General features: G+C 44.4%; 1 protein-coding gene across 1 annotated transcript in view; it reads right to left on the bottom strand.

Annotated features, from left to right (window-relative positions):
• Nucleotides 1-9,914, bottom strand: part of EIF3H (eukaryotic translation initiation factor 3 subunit H) — a 172,457-nt gene extending 162,543 nt beyond the window's left edge. The window contains exon 1 of the mRNA XM_075827987.1: nt 9,789-9,914. Coding sequence (XP_075684102.1) covers nt 9,789-9,869 — 81 coding nt within the window. The 5' untranslated portion in view covers nt 9,870-9,914. The remainder of the gene's footprint in view (nt 1-9,788) is intronic.
• Nucleotides 9,915-16,929: the final 7,015 nt, after the last annotated feature.

Genomic DNA, 16,929 nt, shown 5'->3' with positions numbered 1-16,929 from the left:
GCAACATGAAGTGATACATTCTGTACAGTATATAGACTGGGCTGCAAGAAGAAAAAAAACAAATATTTTGCAAAAAAATTCATACTAACTAAACTATGTGAACCCTGTACCCATTTAAAGGAGTATTCCCATTAATAGGATATGGCATAAATAACGCCGATTCCTGCAGTGTCCCAACACCCCCTTTTCAATAAAGTGTAATGCAATCTGAATTGAACATTTGCACCTTATGCCCACTGGATCAGTGACCGCACTCGATTTTCAGAAAAGTATCTGTGCTAAAGCCCGAAATTCAGAAAGAAAACTGGGACTGGCATGACTGCATCCTCCATAAAAGTTCTCATATAACAATAAAGTGTCAATATAAAAACCATCACACACGAAGTGCTCCAGGTTTTATGACACAATAAAAAGGTAAGCTAATATTTAGTGCTGGCGAAGGGTTATTGCCAAAGAGAGTGCGGCCATCCACGGGAAACACGATGGAGAGATTTCCCGGAGACCAGTATGTGAATGTTAAGCACCGCGCAGTGTGGGGAGCGGAGGGAAGGAGACGCGGCGAGACCGTTACCGGCTGTAAGCAGAGAGATGCTTTGTGATTATACAGATTCCTAAATAAAGAATAAACTGCTGACCGCAGCCAAAGAAAAGCAATAAAGTGCCAGGTTACCGCCATCTGTGATGCCCTCTAAACAGCAATAATGCAGGTACCCACCCGATAGGTGACAAGGTCACCGCTGCCTTCCTGTAAAGCCCTTAATCAACACTGCTCCGTACGTTTATGACTAATATATAATCATCGGGCAGGAGCCACCGGTCTGCTCTCATCACAGACTTATATTTCTACCTATATACTCAGTCTTATTGAGGGGGAAGGGAAAAGGTCTCCTAGCCAGAGGTATTCTTTAGGCTGGTACTTAACATTGCAAAAACGCTGCAAAATTTACGCAACGGAATCCTGTGCGAAAATTCCACAACATTTGCACAAATGTCATTGCACGCGCTGCAGAAAAAAATATGCAGCGAAAACGTTAATAAATTGACCTGCGGTGCAGATTTTAAATTCGCAGCGTGTCCATTTATGCTGTAGATTCGTTGCTCTGCTGATGCGGTTTTCCTCCATTGAATTCAACAGGGATGTAAAACCGAAACAAAATAGCAAGTCATGTGACGGAAACGCTGAATTCCTCTGCAAAAATGCAAATGAGAAAAAAAAAAAAACAACACTTATTCCCGGCTGCATTCATCTGTTCTCATCTAGGGCGGCCTCCTGGGATGACGTTTCAGCCAATCACAGGCTGCAGTGGTCACATGGGCTGCAGTCATCCCAGGAGGCCGGACTGCACCGAAAATAGAGGGATACATCGCCATGACAACAGCCGAGGGTAAGTATAGACTTATGTTTTTCCCAAGAACTGATTTCCGTCCATATAGACTTTGCTCCGGTCATACACCGCAGCTTCCCTCCCGCTTACATAGCCTATATAATTGACGTCAAAATGGCCTGAAGGCCACTAAAGCGGGTGGAGATTTGACACCATGGACAGCGGCTCAGTAATTAGCAAAGCCGGCAAGTTTAAAATAAATGAATACTCTCTAAACCTGGAAAACCCCTGTAAACTGATCCTGACATCATAAGATACTCATAGTAACTTCACGTGCACACGGTGAAAAAGCATTTGAGCCCAGTGGTCGCAACATGTCACTATTCACATCTTTGTCATAGCCTCCGTCAAACAATCTGTTAGGGTATGTGCACACAACCTCTTTTCAGACGTAATGGAGGCGTTTTACGCCTTGAATTACGCCTGAAAAGACGGCTCCAATACCTTGGCAAACATCTGCCCGTTGCTTGCAATGGGTCTTACGATGTTCTGTGCAGACGAGCAGTCGTTTTGCGCGTCGCTGTCAAAATACGGCGTGTAAAATGGCGGCTCGTCAAAAGAAGTGCAGGACACTTCTTCTGACATTTTTGGAGCCGTTTTCTCACAGACTATTGAAAACAGCTCCAAAAACGGCCGTAAAAAACGCAGCGAAAAACATGAGTTGCTCAAAAAGCATCTGAAAATCAGGAGCTGTTTTCCCTTGAAAACAGCTCCGTATTTTCAGACGTTTTTTTGTTAAGCGTGTGAACATACCCTTATATTTGACAGAGGGGGAAAAAAAAAAAGAAAAGTGCAGCATTATTTTTCCCGTCACCTCGCCGTTACCTCACAGTCCTCTGTGAATCCAGACAAAAACCTGTCTCACGTGATGTCATACACACGACCTATGACATATTCAGATAAGTTGTCGATTATACCGCTACAGAATAGGAGGAGAATCACCAAGAAGGGCAGGGAAAACCGATAACGGGCCACAGTGCTAAAGCAGCATTGCTGCCCCTTCATGCTAAAGATCGATGGGGGTCCCCGCAGTCAGACCCCCATCAATCACAGTGATGGCAATCCTAGCGATTTGCAATGACCAAGACCCCATGGACACAACCGTAAAAAAACCAGAAAAAACATAATTGTGGGCCGCAATACGGACCCGTCTGGTTCTATTAGCAGCGGACACCTTTCCGTATTGCTATAGCACGTAGAACCGTGCCGGGAGATATGGAGCATGTCCTACTTTTCGTTTTTTGCAGGCCGTGCTCCCATACTTTGTATGGGAGCACTGCACGAAAACGCGGCCCGCGGGTATCGGCCGTGACCGCAATTGCGGGCCACGTGCATGAGGCCTTAGAGTAATAGGATTGAGACTATGTTCACACGTTCATTATTTGCCTATGGTGAAATAATGACATGTATTTTACAAAGAATCTGCAGCAGAAATCGGAGGCTGACACTTGGATTTCTGCCGTGGACGTGCCAGCGGTGCCACACATGTATTATGGTAATTTAATCTAGCTAATCCGCAGATTCTCCATGCAGAATCCGCTGAATTAACGGGGATATCAATTTTTTCCACAACAATTTAATAGGAGTATAAAAGACAACAATCAGTTGCATGGGATGTGGAATAGGAGCAGATTTGATGGATTTAGGCACAGAATCCACACCTAAATCCTCATCAAATCCTGAACATGTGAACTCTGCCTTACCCCCTAAACAGCAGCTAGTACAGCCTGAATGTACTGAGCAGTCCCCCTATTCTCCCCAAATTACAGGACAAATCCCGGGATACAGGCAGTTAATGATCCTAGACACGTCCTGCTGTTAAGAACTGTAAACTATTGTGATGTTTAAGCAATAATTATGTTATTTAAATGCAACGTTTAAGATAATTTTTCTTCACATATTGGCTTACCCCTCATTTAGGCTAGATTCACACAAGTGTATGAAACCTCGGACGTGAAAAACTACAGTTTCTTCACGTCAGAGGTGCATTCATTATCACGCATCCCCCATAGACTAGAGATGCCCTATTGTTGAACGGACCCTTCACACGGTCCGTTGAAACAACGGCCACGTGAATCGACCCATTGAAATACATAGGTGCGTGTGACGCCCGTTATTTTAAAAGCTGTCACACGACCATAATCAACGTTTGTGTGAAGGCCTTAAAGAGGCTCTGTCACCACATTAGAAGTGCCCTGTCTCCTATATAAGGAGATCGGCGCTGTAATGTAGGTGACAGTAATGCTTTTTATTTAAAAAAAACGATCTTTTTTCACAAAGTTAGGAGCGATTTTGGTTTATGCTAATGAGCTTTCTTAATGCCCAAGTGGGCGTATTTTTACTTTCGACCAAGTGGGCGTTGTACAGAGGAGTGCATGACGCTGACCAATCAGCATCATGCACTCCTCTCCATTCATTTACACTGCACTAGCGATATAGTTATATCACTATGTGCAGCCTCATACACAAGCCCTAATATTACTACAGTGTCCTGATAATGAATACACATGAAATCCAGCCTGGACGTCATGTGTACTCACAATCCTGACACTTCTGACTCTTTTCTGTGAGATTCCAGCAACAGATACGAAATCTCGCGAGATCTCGGAGCTAAACGAGATTTTGTTTCACTTGCCGGAATCTCACAGAAAAGAGTCAGAAGTGTCAGGATTCTGAGTACACATGACGTCCAGGCTGGATTTCATGTGTATTCATTATCAGGACACTAGTAATGTTAGGGCTTGTGTATGAGGCTGCACATAGTGATATATCTATATCGCTAGTGCAGTGTAAATGAATGGAGAGGAGTGCATGATGCTGATTGGTCAGCGTCATGCACTCCTCTGTACAACGCCCACTTGGTCGAAAGTAAAAATACGCCCACTTGGTCGAAAGTAAAAGTACGCCCACTTGGGCATTAAGAAATCTCATTAGCATAAACCAAAATCGCTCCTAACGTTGTGAAAAAAGATCGTTTTTTAAATAAGAAGCATTACTGTCACCTACATTACAGCGCCCATCTCCTTATATAGGAGACAGGGCACTTATAATGTGGTGACAGAGCCTCTTTAATTACATTTTTGTGCCTCCTTGCACCATACGTGTTTGACTGCCCGGGGGGTAGAGCAGCCCCACCTACTCTTTAGGCTTCGTTCACATCTGCGCTAGGGCTCTGCTCCAACGTTTCATCGGAACGGAGCCCTGACAGACACAAACGGAAACCATAGGTTTCTGTTTCCATCACCATTGATTTCAATGGTGAAGGAGCCGATGCAAATGGTTTTCCGTCGTTTTGACTGAATCAATACCCTAGTCGTTTGTCTCTGTCAGGGATCCGTTCCAACAGTAAGCTCCGACGGAACGGAGCCCTAGCGCAGATGAGAAAGAAGCCGAAGAAAAACATGGTTTTTTTTTCCCAGCACCACACCTGTCCATGGATTGTGTCTGGTATTGCAGCTCAGCTCAATTGAAGTGAAAAGGGATGAGCTGCAATACCACACACAACCTGTGAACAGGAGTGGCGCTATTTTTGGAAGAAAGTAGCCATGTTTTCCTAATTCTGAGCAAACCCCTTAAAGGGAACCTGTCACCAGCATTTCACCTATTAAACCAGAAATACCAGGTGGTAGTGGGTGAAAAATCATTTCTATATAACCTATAATCGTCTTCTTAGTCGGCTCTGTAGCTTTAGTACTCAGATTTTTAGTGTTCCCGCACCGTATGCTAATGAGCATAAAAGAGTCAGATCTTCATTCCTCAATCCTTTCTGGGTTTTCCTCGCCTCCTTACTTTTGAATGACCGCTCCTCGCCTTCCCCCAGCACACAAAATCCCGCACTTGGGCATTGATGTCCTCTCCTGGTGTGTGCGCACAAAGGGACACCGGATTATTACGATAAAAGGCGCAAAATGTTTGCAGACCGTTATTTACAGTCGGAGGAGTTTAGGAGAGGGGATAACGCCAATGAACTTTTGACAGCAGCGGCCAGTGAGGGATAAGTAAAGTTCAATAGGTGAAATTCTGGTGAGCGGTTCCCTTTAAAGCGACTGTCACCACATTATAAGTGCCGTATCTCCTACATAATGTGATCGGCGCTGTAATGTAGGTAACAGCAGTGCTTTTTATTTAGAAAAACTATCTATTTTCACCACGTTATTAGCAATTTTAGATTTATGCTAATTACTTTCTTAAAGAGGCTCTGTCACCACATTATAAGTGCCGTATCTCCTACATAATGTGATCGGCGCTGTAATGTAGGTAACAGCAGTGCTTTTTATTTAGAAAAACGATCTATTTTCACCACGTTATTAGCAATTTTAGATTTATGCTAATTACTTTCTTAAAGAGGCTCTGTCACCAGATTTTGCAGCCCCTATCTGCTATTGCAGCAGATAGGCGCTGCAATGTAGATTACAGTAACGTTTTTATTTTTAAAAAACGAGCATTTTTGGCCAAGTTATGACCATTTTCGTATTTATGCAAATGAGGCTTGCAAAAGTACAACTGGGCGTGTTGAAAAGTAAAAGTACAACTGGGCGTGTATTATGTGCGTACATCGGGGCGTGTTTACTACTATTACTAGCTGGGCGTTGTGTATAGAAGTATCATCCACTTCTCTTCACAACGCCCAGCTTCTGAGTGCAGCACTGTGACGTCACTCACAGGTCCTGCATCGTGTCGGCACCAGAGGCTACAGCTGATTCTGCAGCAGCATCGGCGTTTGCAGGTAAGTCGATGTAGCTACTTACCTGCAAACGCTGATGCTGCTGCAGAATCATCTGTAGCCTCTGGTGCCGACACAATGCAGGACCTGTGAGTGACGTCACAGTGCTGCACTGCCAGAAGCTGGGCGTTGTGAAGAGAAGTGGTTGACACTTCTATACACAACGCCCAGCTAGTAATAGTAGTAAACACGCCCCGATGTACGCACATAATACACGCCCACTTGTACTTTTACTTTTCAACACGCCCAGTTGTACTTTTGCAAGCCTCATTTGCATAAATACGAAAATGGTCATAACTTGGCCAAAAATGCTCGTTTTTAAAAAATAAAAACGTTACTGTAATCTACATTGCAGCGCCGATCTGCTGCAATAGCAGATAGGGGTTGCAAAATCTGGTGACAGAGCCTCTTTAATGCCCAACTGGGCGTGTTTTTACTTTAGACCAAGTGGGCGTTGTGGAGAGAAGTGTATGACGCTGACCAATCAGTGACCAATAATCGTCATGCACTTCTCTCCATTCAGTGCATAGGAATCCTGCTAGATCCTTATGTGTTGTCTTATACTGACACATTAACAATACTGAAGTGTTTAGCCAGTGAATAGACATTCCACGGGATGTCTATTCACAATCCCGACACTTCTGTAACGTTTCTGTGGTACTTATTACGCTTGCTCTGCTGTCTCGCTGTAACCTGTCATTTACAGCGAGATCTCGCGAGATTACACTTGCTCTGCTATAAGTCCCACACAAACGTTACAGAAGTGTCGGGATTGTGACTAGACATCCCGTCCTGTCTGGAAGGAATGTCTATTCACTGGCTAAACACTTCAGTAACATTAATGTGCGAGTATGTGACAGCACATAGCAAACAACGCAGTGTTACTACGCGCTGAGGAAATGAATGGAGAGAAGTGTATGAAGCTGATTGGTCAGCGTCATACACTTCTCTCCACAACGCCCACTTGGTCAATAGTAAAACACGTCCAGTTGGGCATTAAGTAATTAGCATAAAGCTAAAATTGGTAATAACGTGGTAAAAATAGATCGTTTTTCTAAATAAAAAGCATTACTGTCACCTACATTATAGCGCCGATCACATCATGTACAACATAGGCCACTTATAATGTGGTGACAGAGCCTCTTTAAGATGAACGCATGCACTAACAGTACGTAAAGCAGATAGGTAAAGCAAGAACAATGAAGAAGAATAGCGTTAAAGAGACTGTCACCACATTATAAGTGGCCTTTCTTGTACATGATGTGATCGCCGCTGTAATGTAGATAACAGTGTTTTTTATTTAGAAAAATTATAATTTTTGAGCAAGTTATGACCTATTTGAGATTTATGCTAATGAGTCTCTTAATGCCCAACTGGGCGTGTTTTTACTTTTGACCAAGTGGGCGTTGTAAAGAGAAGTGTATGACGCTGACCAATCAGTGACCAATCAGCCTCATACACTTCTCCCCATTCATTTACACTGCAGATAGAGATCTTATTACATCACTATGTGCAGCCACATATACACACATTAACGTTACTGAAGTGTCTTGGAAGTTAAGAGACATCAGTTCCAGCCAGGACGGGATGTCTATTCACAATCCCGACACTTCGCTAACGTTTGTGTGGGACTTACAGCACAGCAAGCGTGATCTCGCTGTAAATGACAGCTTACAGCGTGATCTCGCGAGATTACGCTTGCTGTGCTGTAACTCCCACACAAACGTTAGCGAAGTGTCAGGATTCTGAATAGACATCAGGTTCTGGCTGGAGGTGATGCCTATGCAGTGTCAGGACACTGGAGTAACCTTAATGTGTGTGTATGTGGCTGCACATAGTGATCTAGCAAGATGACTATGTGCAGAGTAAATTAATGGGGAGAAGTGTATGACGCTGATTGGTCACTGATTGGTCAGCGTCATACACTCCTCTGTACAACGCCCACTTGGTCAAAAGTAAAAACACGCCCAGTTGTCCATTAAGAAACTCATTAGCATAAATCTAATATAGGTCATAACTTGGTGAAAATAGATAGTTTTTCTAAACAAAAAACACTGCTGTCATCTACATTACAGCGCCGATCACATCATGTATAATATAAGCCACTTATGTGGTGACAGAGCCTCTTTAATTAGTCATGTGTAACATGACACTGTCCATTGTGGGTGGAGTTATCCGCTAACACGTCCTGCTGCATGACGGCCTTTTTAGACGCCTCCAAAAGTCAGTCAGTATTTCACATAGGGGGAGCTGGACCAGTAACTATTACATACAAATATTAGGCAAGTGACATTTTTGGGGTTCAACTGATGAGCAATAGGTAAAGGACGCAGTAACGAGCTGCGCTGCAATACCAGACCGGTACAAGAGTGGCGCCATTTCTGGAAAAAATGCAAACCCTTTATTCTAATCCTGGAAGCCCCAGCAATCCACTAATTTGTGGGAAAACCTGACAGCAAATGTTCAATTCCTCTACAGCGCCACCACAGGGGGGAAAAAGCATTACACAGTGCTCATTCATATCAAATGGGCTGTGTATGTAATGCACACACAGGTCAGTCCTCCAGAGAGAGACCCTCTTTGTAGCTGCCCTCTACTCCTTAAAGGGACTGTCACCAGTTTATCAATTCCCTGATGCTAGAACTAGTGTGATTTGTTTTAAAACAACGTTTATTATTTGCAAAGTTATAAAAGTTTTTCTAAATATGCTAATGTGGCTCTAATAGCCAAATAGGAGGCAACGCTTTCTTTTCCCTCTGGTGGTGTCATGTTTTCTGTATGACGCTTTAACAGCACTGCAGCTCGGCCGCTATTCCGTGACCGGAGCCAACTGCTGCCAGCTGACCGGTGTGGGATCTGGGCGTAGGACCCCCCACAATCATAAGTTTATATGGACCCCTTTATTGGATTTCTCAAATAGAGCCCCCTCCATTTACTCACTAAGACAGTATCTGAATTTAGTTTTTATAATTTAGATAACTTTGTTAATATAATTCTGATACGTAGATCTTTTCTTCCCCTAAGAATCAGACGGTATCAGCAGCAGCCTGCGTACTCTGAACGGAGCCGATAGAGAAACTTTTGAAGACTATGGACAAACGTTACAGGACCCCTCTGGTTATTCCACTCTGAGAATAAGAAACATCCAATAGTCCAGAATTTCTGATAATCCAACACCTTGGCGGTGATGGGAGGTACAAGGAGAAATGTTCTCCACCCTTACAGGGGTTTATACGCATTTCAGTGGCTTTGATCATCCAGAATCTCTCAATCTCTCATAATCCGGCACCGCTCAAATCACTTTTATGAAATTAGAGGAATTTTCCTACACAACGATGATAAATACACAATTATAGGTTTACGCACGGTCTTCACCCAATCCTCTAGCAAAACAATTCCCACCGATCAGCACAACGGGCAGAGGATGCAAAACAGGCAGAGATGAGGCGGCTATGGCTGTGAAACTACAACTCCCAGCATTGCCTAACAACCGCATAACATCAGAACGTTCTGGGAGTTGTAGTTCAACAAGCTGCAGATCACTGTTATAATCTGCGTTTCCCCTCCACTCGTGAAACTACAAATGCCAGCAGCGCACTTTGCGGCATGAGCAGTATATCAGTCGCTGCATGTCCTATATATCCACAGACACCCCCATAGCGCAGGCGCAGTGCACTCACCAGTCCGTCTATCTGTACTTGTTTCACCGGGATCTCCACAGCGGCGGGGGCCGCGGTACCGGGTTCTCTGCGAGTTGCCATGTTCTCAGCTGCCGGAGAGAAAGAGAGAGGGAGCACGCACGACGGAAACAGGAAATGGTCGCACTGGTGACGTCATTCGCTACGACGGCAGGACGTGCGGCCGCCATCTTAGTTATGGGCACGTCCAGGTTTTAGCTGGGTAAAAAAAAAACTGCGAGTGACATTACTCATAAGATGCAATGAGCCAGAGTATACCAAGAGTGTGCGTTTGGCATGGGTTTGGCCGATATGCCTCGGTTTCCTTTTGATCACGATGTATTGTAAAGCAACTAGTCAACCCCATCCTGCGTAGAAAAAATGGCTGTGCTGGATAGGCCATTCATCTCTGATCAGTGGGGCGCCGATCCGCTGCGTGGGCGCTCGTACGAGTGCTGCTTGCCCTTCATTCCAAACCGCTCATACTGTGAATCGCCGACATACTTGTAGCGCTGCTTCACAGTATTGCAGCCTTCTCCCATTCAAGTGAATATACTGTAAGGCTGTGTTCACACGGTAAACAAAATACGGAGCTGTTTTCAAGAAAAAACAGCCTCTGATTTTCAGCAGTTTTTTAAGCGATAATCGTTTTTTGCTGCCGTTTTTGGAACTGTTTTTCTATTGAACCAATGATAAACGGTTCAAGAAGTGACAACTTCTTTTTACGGGGAGTTTTTTTACGTGCCGTTTTTTTCAAACGGCCACGTAAAAAAGAAATGCCCCATCTGAACAAAATGCAGTTTAGCTCATTGAAATCAATGGGCAGATGTTTGGAGTCGTTCAGCTTCCGTATTTTCAGACATTTTTCTGGGGTTTACGGCCCAAAAAATGGCTGAAAATAAGCTGTGTGAACATACCCTAATACTGTGAACCGCCGCTACAAGTGTGTCGGTGATTCACAGTACGAGAAGTGACAGTAATGAAAGGGAAGCAGCGCTCGTATGAGCGCCGCGGCCCCTTTAAAACAGCTGATTGGCGGGCGTGTCGGGAGTTGGACCCCAGAAGATCAGATATTGATGGCCTATCCGGAAGATAGGCCTTCAATGTCTTATTACTAGAAACCCCCTTTAACCCCTTCCCGACATGCGCTGTATATATACGAGGCTGTTGGGAAGGGGATCCCACAAATTGCAGTATAGTTATGGCGCGGTAATAGTGCAGACTCCCTATATTACATATTATTATATTACAGCTGACACCCTGCTGTAATGGCCAGGACCGGAGCTGGTCTCCGATCCGACCAATTAACCCCTCAGATGCTGCGCTCAATAGCCAATGGTTGGTACGGCAATCGGAGGCCTAACAATGGCCTCCGTGTCTGCCTTGCACGGAAGCCTGTGAGGACCTTCCTCCGGCGGGTCCTAATAGGCTTGCTGTTAGTGTATGACTGACAGCTCTAACTCCCATAGAACTGAATACTAGTTACGGAAATAGCTGCCATTCACTACTATGGGAGTCACGGAAACAGCGTAGCTCAGCGAGTTACGCTGTTTCTGTAACTCATCCATGTATTGTAATGTATTGTACCCTAGATGAACTAATAAAATGTGTCAAAAAAAAAAGTTAGAGTGTAAAAATTTTAAAATGTAAAGAAAAAACTTTTCCCTTTTTTTCCCAAGCACAGTGTAAAAATAAAAAAATTGGTATCGCTGCGTCCGTAAAAGTCCGAAACTATTACAATATGGCATTATTTGACTCACACAGTGAACAGCGTAAAAAAATAAATAAATGTAAAACCCCAGAATCGTTGTCTTTTGGTCACCATAGCGCTTAAAGAATGAAATAAAAAGTGATAAAAAAAATTGTATGTACCAAAAAATGGAGCTAATAAAAACTACAGCTCGTCCCGCAAAAAATAACCCTCACACCGCTGAAATGATGAAAAAATCTGTTATGGCTCTCAGAATGTGGTGAAACCGAACAAATAATTTTTTTAACCAATAGTTTTTTCTTTGTAAAAGAAGCAAAATATGACATTTTTTCCTATTTTCTGTTGTCTAAAACCTGTGTGCGTCTTATAGTCCGAAAAATACGGTAAATGTTTCTGCCAATGGATTATTTCTTATAAAAATGAATACATCCCGAACACAACAAAACAGAATAAATCTAAAACCTGCGGCAAATGTAACCCATCCTGATAAAATATATCACGGCTACCATTGTAAAGCGTGGAAACGTCTTGTTCTCCGTGAGAGATATAGCGCTATAGATTATAGTGTTCCATATAATACCTGTGGGATTTACAAGAAATGAAATGACAGCAGATATACTGCCACCATGTCCATAAGCTTCAGGCCTCGCATGGATTTAGATAGATATGTGCAGTAGGGATCAGTGTGATCCATAAAGCTTATGTCTTGCATTAACCATATGCTATTAACCCATTCACTACCGAGCCCAGTCCCATTACAAGGCGGCGTATTGATCCGGCCTGTCAATTATAGGGTCAGGCTACATTTCCCCTGAATGGACTATTTTAGTAGCACATGTATCTGTGTATGAGCCAGCAGCAGTCATTAGCATTATTACTTGTGTGCACATTAAAGTAATCCTGAAAATAATCTTTACAGCCCTCAATACTCTTTCTCCTTAATATTGACAGCGCAGCGCCGTGCCAGGTTCCATATTTTATTATTTGAAGCTAGACAAATTATATTTCTCGCTGCGCCAGCTCGACTGTATAACCAATCCATAATGATAAACTACACAGCACCATACCAATCATAGCTACAAAGAGACAGACTCCCAGAATGTCATGGCCCATTGACACCCAGGAAAATAAATTACATTCTCCTCTCCCGGTCTCTAATGCAAAATAGACACAGCCACCCTTCTATTTTCCAGCTTCCTCCACTCTCACTTGCCTTCTGTGAAATGTATAGGACTCACATAGAGGGTTTATGTATCTACTCACAGTATGTATGTATATATATATATATATATATATATATATATATATATATATATATATATATATATATATATATATATAATACAAACACATATAACTAGACAACGATAGCTGCGGGTACATTTAATACTACTGAAATATAGCCTGGTTATACTCAACGTGTTTCTAGAATAGACTACTTTTCATTTCCCTTTCAATAGTTTGAAAACTACTTGAATGAATAGATAGATATATAGACAGACAGATACATAGATATGAGATAGACAGATATGAGGACTCCTGTCTTGGGAATCCCGCTGACATCACTGTCCATATATGGACAGTGACGTCAGTGGCTCCTGAAGGAGCAGCATCATTGGCAAGGGATTCCGCTCCTAGAGGGAGTATCTGACGTCAATGTCTATATATGGATAGTGTGATCTGTGACGTCAGAGGCTCCTCCAGGAGTGGATTGCCTGGGCCAGAGCGCTTCCGACACTCTGTCCAGGGATTCCGCTATTAGAGGGAGCCGCTGATATCCCTGTCCATATATGGACAGTAACGTCAGGGGCTCCTCCTGGAGCGAAATTCCTGGCCAGAGCGTTGACTCTCCATACAACTCAATGGGCATTAGGGAAACAGCCGAGTGACAACTCTCCCATAGAAAAATCTTCTCTATACAAACTCCCCCTCACCGCAGTCATGCTGGTGAGGATGAACGAGGGACTAGGGACCTCCGTACTTGTGAATGGTGGGGGCCCCAGCGATCTAACTTTTATTACCTATCCTGTGAATAGGTGATAAATGTTTGTTGTGGGAAAATCCCTTTAATATTAAATTTTGTTTTATGAGTTGCGACGAATATGTAATAAAAGGGAACATGCGGTAGGGCAGAAATACTTTATAACACTATCTCTTACACAGTGGAGTCACATTATTATGACCACCAGCTAATGTCCAGAGTAACCGCCGTGTGCAGCTCGGACAGCAGCTAGACGGGGTGGGAGTGACTCAATAAGGTGCTGCTAGGTTGTCCCCGGTATCTGGCGGCGTGCTGACTGCATAGCATCCCATATTTTCTGGAGGGTGCGTGGGGGAGTATCCATAGAGCCAACAAGACGATGGAGGTGGTCCCACAGATGCGCAATTGGGTTCTCAAGTGTGGCGAATTAGGGGGCCAGGGAACTACTTGGAAGTCTTGGTCGTACTCTTCTAACCACTGTCAGACATGTCGCATTGTCTTGCTGGAAGAGTCCATCTGCCCCAGGGAAGACACAGAGCATGTATGGGTGGACGTGATCGGCAACGATGGATTCATACCCAAATCGGTTCAGAGCCTTCCACATGGATGAGTGGCCCAGAGAATGCCATGAAAAAATTCCCCAGACGCTGCCGCCACCAGCATGTGTTCTTCCAGCAATGGTTGCAGGGTGTTTGTTCTCTGATGTTTCTCGCCTGACACACCAACGTCCATCAGTTCGATGAAGCAGAAAACGTGACCCATCGGAGAAGGCAACCCTTTGTCAATCATCGGTGGTCTAATTCCAATACTGCCGTGCAAATTTAAGCCTTTTTTTCCGATGCACCTTTGTTACATAGGAGCAGTGACCATCCGTCTGCTTCGGAGCCCCATACGCAGTAGGGTTCGCTGAACTGTTGTTTTAGACACACGTCTGGTAAGCCCCTGGTGGATTTTCACGGTAAGTTGCTCCACTGTAACGTATCGCTCGGCCCCTGCGCACCTTCGTAGCCGATGTTCACCTCTGAAATTAATGGCACGTGGTGCGCGGCAGTTTCTACATTGGTTATTCCCAATGGCGTCATTTGTCCACTCACGATACACTTTCTCCACAGCAGCACGCGAATAGTTCACAAACTTAGCTGTTTGAGAAATGCTGGCAACAACGAGTGATATGTGTTCAGACAGCCTATCCACGCCTTATATACCCACCAAGGCAGCCCAACACACATCACTTCCTTCATGGGCTACGCGCTGCCAACATCGAAAGTAGGAGGTGGTCATAATAGTGTGCCTCGAATGTGTGTATTACAATGTGTCACATGGTATTGGTCAGTATTCTGTATGTACAGTTCATGTAACATCACTAATTACTAACATCTCAATATAATTTGATCTAAATCTCAGATCCTCTAAACTCAGAAGGTGGTGGAAAAGGACACATTGTAAGGCCTCATTTACACGAGCGTATTATACGCGCGTGCGACGCGCGTGCTTTTCACGCGTGCCGTACGCACCTATAATAGTCTATGGGGCTGTTTAGACGATGCGTGAATTTTGCGCAGTGCGCGTGCGTTGCGTAAAACTCACGACATGTTCTAAAATCGTGCGTTTTTCGCGCATCACGCACCCATTGAAGTCAATGGGTGCGTGAAAACCACGCATGCCGCACGGAAGCACTTCCGTGCGAACTGCGTGATTCGCGCAAGAGCTGTCAAACTCCTGAATGTAAACAGAAAAGCACCACGTGCTTTTCTGTTTACAAACATCCAAACGGAGTGTCAAATTCGAGATGAGCGCACCGAACTTCACCGGGTTCGGCAAAACTCGTTTTGACCGAAACCGGTAAAAAATGTTCGGGTACGCGACGTCAGGAGACAGTCTCTGTCCACGGTGCTGAAAGCGTTAAACTGGTTCAGCACCATGGACAGTGACTTCCGCTCCGAAAATCCATGAACCTGTAAAAAAAAAAAGACGTTCTGACTTACCGATAACTCCGGTCCGACCTCCCGGGATGACAGTTAAGTCCAAGTGACAGCTGCAGCCAATCACAGGCCAAGCACAGGCTGCAGCCAATCACAGGCCAAGCACAGGCTGCAGCCAATCACAGGCTGCAGCGGTCTCATGGACTGCGGCGTCATCCTGGGAGGTGGGGCCGGATGACGAGAGAGGGACGCGTCACCAAGGCAACGGCCGGGAGACCGGACTGGAGGAAGCAGGCAGTTCATGGTAAGTTTGAACATCTTTTTTTATTCACAGGTTGGTGTATATTGTGATCGGCATTCACTGTCGAGGGTGCTGAAAGAGTTACTGCCGATCAGTTAGCTCTTTCAGCACCTTGGACAGTGACGGGCGTCGACTAGCCTCATCTCTATGATGGCGGCTGCGCGAAAATCACGCAGCCGCGCATCATACACGGATGACACACGGAGCTGCCAAGTGCCTTTTGCGCGCGCAAAACGCAGCGTTTTTTGCGCGCGCAAAACGCACACGCTCGTGTAAATGAGGCCTAACAAAGGAACATTATTTGGTATAAATGGGTTTACCAGACATATCCCTATATAAACAGCAGCAGCAATTATATACACAGCAGTATACAACATCAGTTACAGATATTACTGGCGGAGGGAACCCTCTATTTCTTGTAATAAGCTATCGCAGTATCTGTAAAGTCACGGACAGGTCAAGCCGATTGACCTATTTTGCTGTTATACAGAAATATTGAGCAATGATTATTTCTACAACATGCAAGCTCTGCTGCAATAACACGACAGCCATTACCGGGAATACTGCTGGATATTGACTTGTTAGAGCCGTTTCCTCAGGCTGAAGCTATTAGAGATCTACAACGTGAGCCATCAAAGCTAGAAAATTATAATGCAATGGTCTGCAACTCGTACCTATATATCTAATGACAACTCCCAGCATGACTAGGATACGACATACTGAGAATTGTAGTTTTAGAGCCACATGTTGCAAGCTACTACGCATGGTTTTTTTTGGTACCTGTTACCCCCGCTCCCAACTAGAGATGGGAAAGTGCAGGAATTAAAGTGGTATTGCAAACCTAAACATTTATGGCATATCGACGGGATATTTCATAAATGTCTGACAGATGCGGGACCCCACACCGATGTTCAAAACTGATGTTTCCATAACTCCCATTGAGCAGAATGTAGAAAACCCTGCTAATGCGTGGCCACCTGTGAATTCATTCTACGCCTGGATGTAAGGGGCACCTCACCAATCAGGGAGGGAGGCGAGTGACCCCCATTCTGGAGAAAGGAGTGGGTCCCATACCTGGGACCCACATCTATCAGACATTTATGACATATGCCATGGATATACCATTTAGGCTGGGTTCACACGACCTATGTTCAGACGTAAACGAGGCGTATTATGCCTCGTTTTACGTCTGAAAATAGGGCTACAATACGTCGGCAAACATCTGCCCA

The sequence above is a fragment of the Rhinoderma darwinii genome, chromosome 5, assembly GCF_050947455.1.
Source record: "Rhinoderma darwinii isolate aRhiDar2 chromosome 5, aRhiDar2.hap1, whole genome shotgun sequence".
Classification (NCBI taxonomy): Eukaryota; Metazoa; Chordata; class Amphibia; order Anura; family Rhinodermatidae; genus Rhinoderma; species Rhinoderma darwinii.
This window is presented reverse-complemented; position numbering and strand designations above follow the sequence as displayed.